The 1,573-nt window shown below is 42.1% G+C and overlaps 1 protein-coding gene across 2 annotated transcripts in view; it reads left to right on the top strand.

The window, feature by feature from the left end:
• Nucleotides 1-1,573, top strand: part of ap3b1a (adaptor related protein complex 3 subunit beta 1a) — a 64,192-nt gene that overhangs the window by 50,768 nt on the left and 11,851 nt on the right. For both annotated transcript variants that reach the window (XM_032539275.1, XM_032539276.1), the window contains exons 24-25: nucleotides 440-524; nucleotides 1,160-1,257. In XM_032539275.1, the coding sequence (XP_032395166.1) occupies nucleotides 440-524; nucleotides 1,160-1,257 (183 nt within the window). The remainder of the gene's footprint in view (nucleotides 1-439; nucleotides 525-1,159; nucleotides 1,258-1,573) is intronic.

Raw genomic sequence — 1,573 nt, 5'->3', positions numbered from 1 at the left:
TTCCTCCCATTCAGCTGTCCAGACTCCCTCTTCAGCATTTTTTGGCTTAACTTAACTCTCTGTCTTGCTCACATTTTGCCCAATCTATCTGTCTCCCTCACCTCGTCTCTCTTGATGCTGATGCTCTCTTTGACAAGCCTGTTGTTTTGAAAATATACTAGTCCTTCATCTGTTTTTTTATCTCCCCGAGGCTAGAGGTGTGGAGGGGGGGATTAGTTTGAAGGATAGATTTCTCACACATGGTGGCCTTGCTTTGTGAAGTAGAAAACACAAGTGGTGTGGATGCCTGTCTGTTCCACTCTGCTGCTGCACTAACCCCCTTCCCTCCACTCTCCTCCACCTCCTCTCCCTTTGCCTCATCCTTCCCCACGTTGCACACTGTGCCCTTGTCACTCACTCTTCCTTTTCTCCCCTCATCTTTCCTCCCCTCTTTTCTCAGAGCGGCTGGAGCCAGAGGCCTCGGTGACGGTTTCCATGGGTATTGACTTCAGCGACTCGACACAAGCAGCCAACTTCCAGTTGTGGTAAGACGACAGCCTGACATGAGCTCATATCAGTCAGGCTTTTTTTTTCTCAGACCTTTAGTTGTACATCTTTTTCACTACGCTTTTTCTCTTACTGCTCTCATCCTGTCTCCAGATATTTATCATCACCTTACGTGTCTCTTTCCTTGCGGTCATTTGCATCTTTTCTTAGCTTTTTCCTCTCTCATTTGTTCTTTGGTAATTCTCCTTTTCCTACCAGCTCTGTGCCAGCACTCCCAAGTGTGACAGCAGCCACAATTGATCCAAGTTCACTGAGATAACAATTATTCCTCCAGTAATCAGCCCCAGCTCAAATCAACCTGCTGAATGCCATCGGCAGCACTGATCAATAACCCTATCAGAAAATCGGTTCAGGATGGGGGAATCAATCTGGCCCAAAATACATTCACAGAGCATGGTTTGCAAGGCAATCAGAAGAGAAACATTTAATACACAAACAAAGCATGAATACACACAAGTGCACAAAACACATACCACACGTCATCAACCATCTATTCAGACTAAGATGTATTTGAAGAGAAGAATGGAACATTGTCTTAATTTACAAGATTAGTGCTATGTTTGACATCCTGTAAATAAATAACTTTTCCTCTACTGATGTTGTCCTCCCTCAGCACCAAGGAGGACCAGTTCAGTGTGTCCATCCAGCCTGCTGTGGGAGAGCTATTAATGCCCAGTACCATGACAGAACAGGACTTCATCAAGGAGCAAGGTGGGTTAAGTTTGCAAGTGTTTGTAAAATAAAATGTATTTGTTAGTAAGCTTAAATCCCATCAGTAATCATTAAATACAGACTTAAATCGTTCTACTAATTCATATTCTTTGATACACATGAACTGTTGCTTTAACAATTAATGTACATACTGTAAAATGTTGCTGAAAAATGACAGAAATATCAAGGGAGTAATTGCAGAGTTGCTGAAGTGTGTTATTATTAAAAGTTAAGTAGAGTATGTTTTTGCTATTAGCAATGGGAGAAATAGTTCATGACTGCTTGCTCCCAAATAAAAGAATGATCTTTTATGTTG

This window comes from Etheostoma spectabile, chromosome 16 (assembly GCF_008692095.1).
Source record: "Etheostoma spectabile isolate EspeVRDwgs_2016 chromosome 16, UIUC_Espe_1.0, whole genome shotgun sequence".
Taxonomy (NCBI): domain Eukaryota; kingdom Metazoa; phylum Chordata; class Actinopteri; order Perciformes; family Percidae; genus Etheostoma; species Etheostoma spectabile.
The sequence above is the reverse complement of the archived record's forward strand: the minus strand, read 5'-3'. Positions and strand labels throughout refer to the sequence as shown.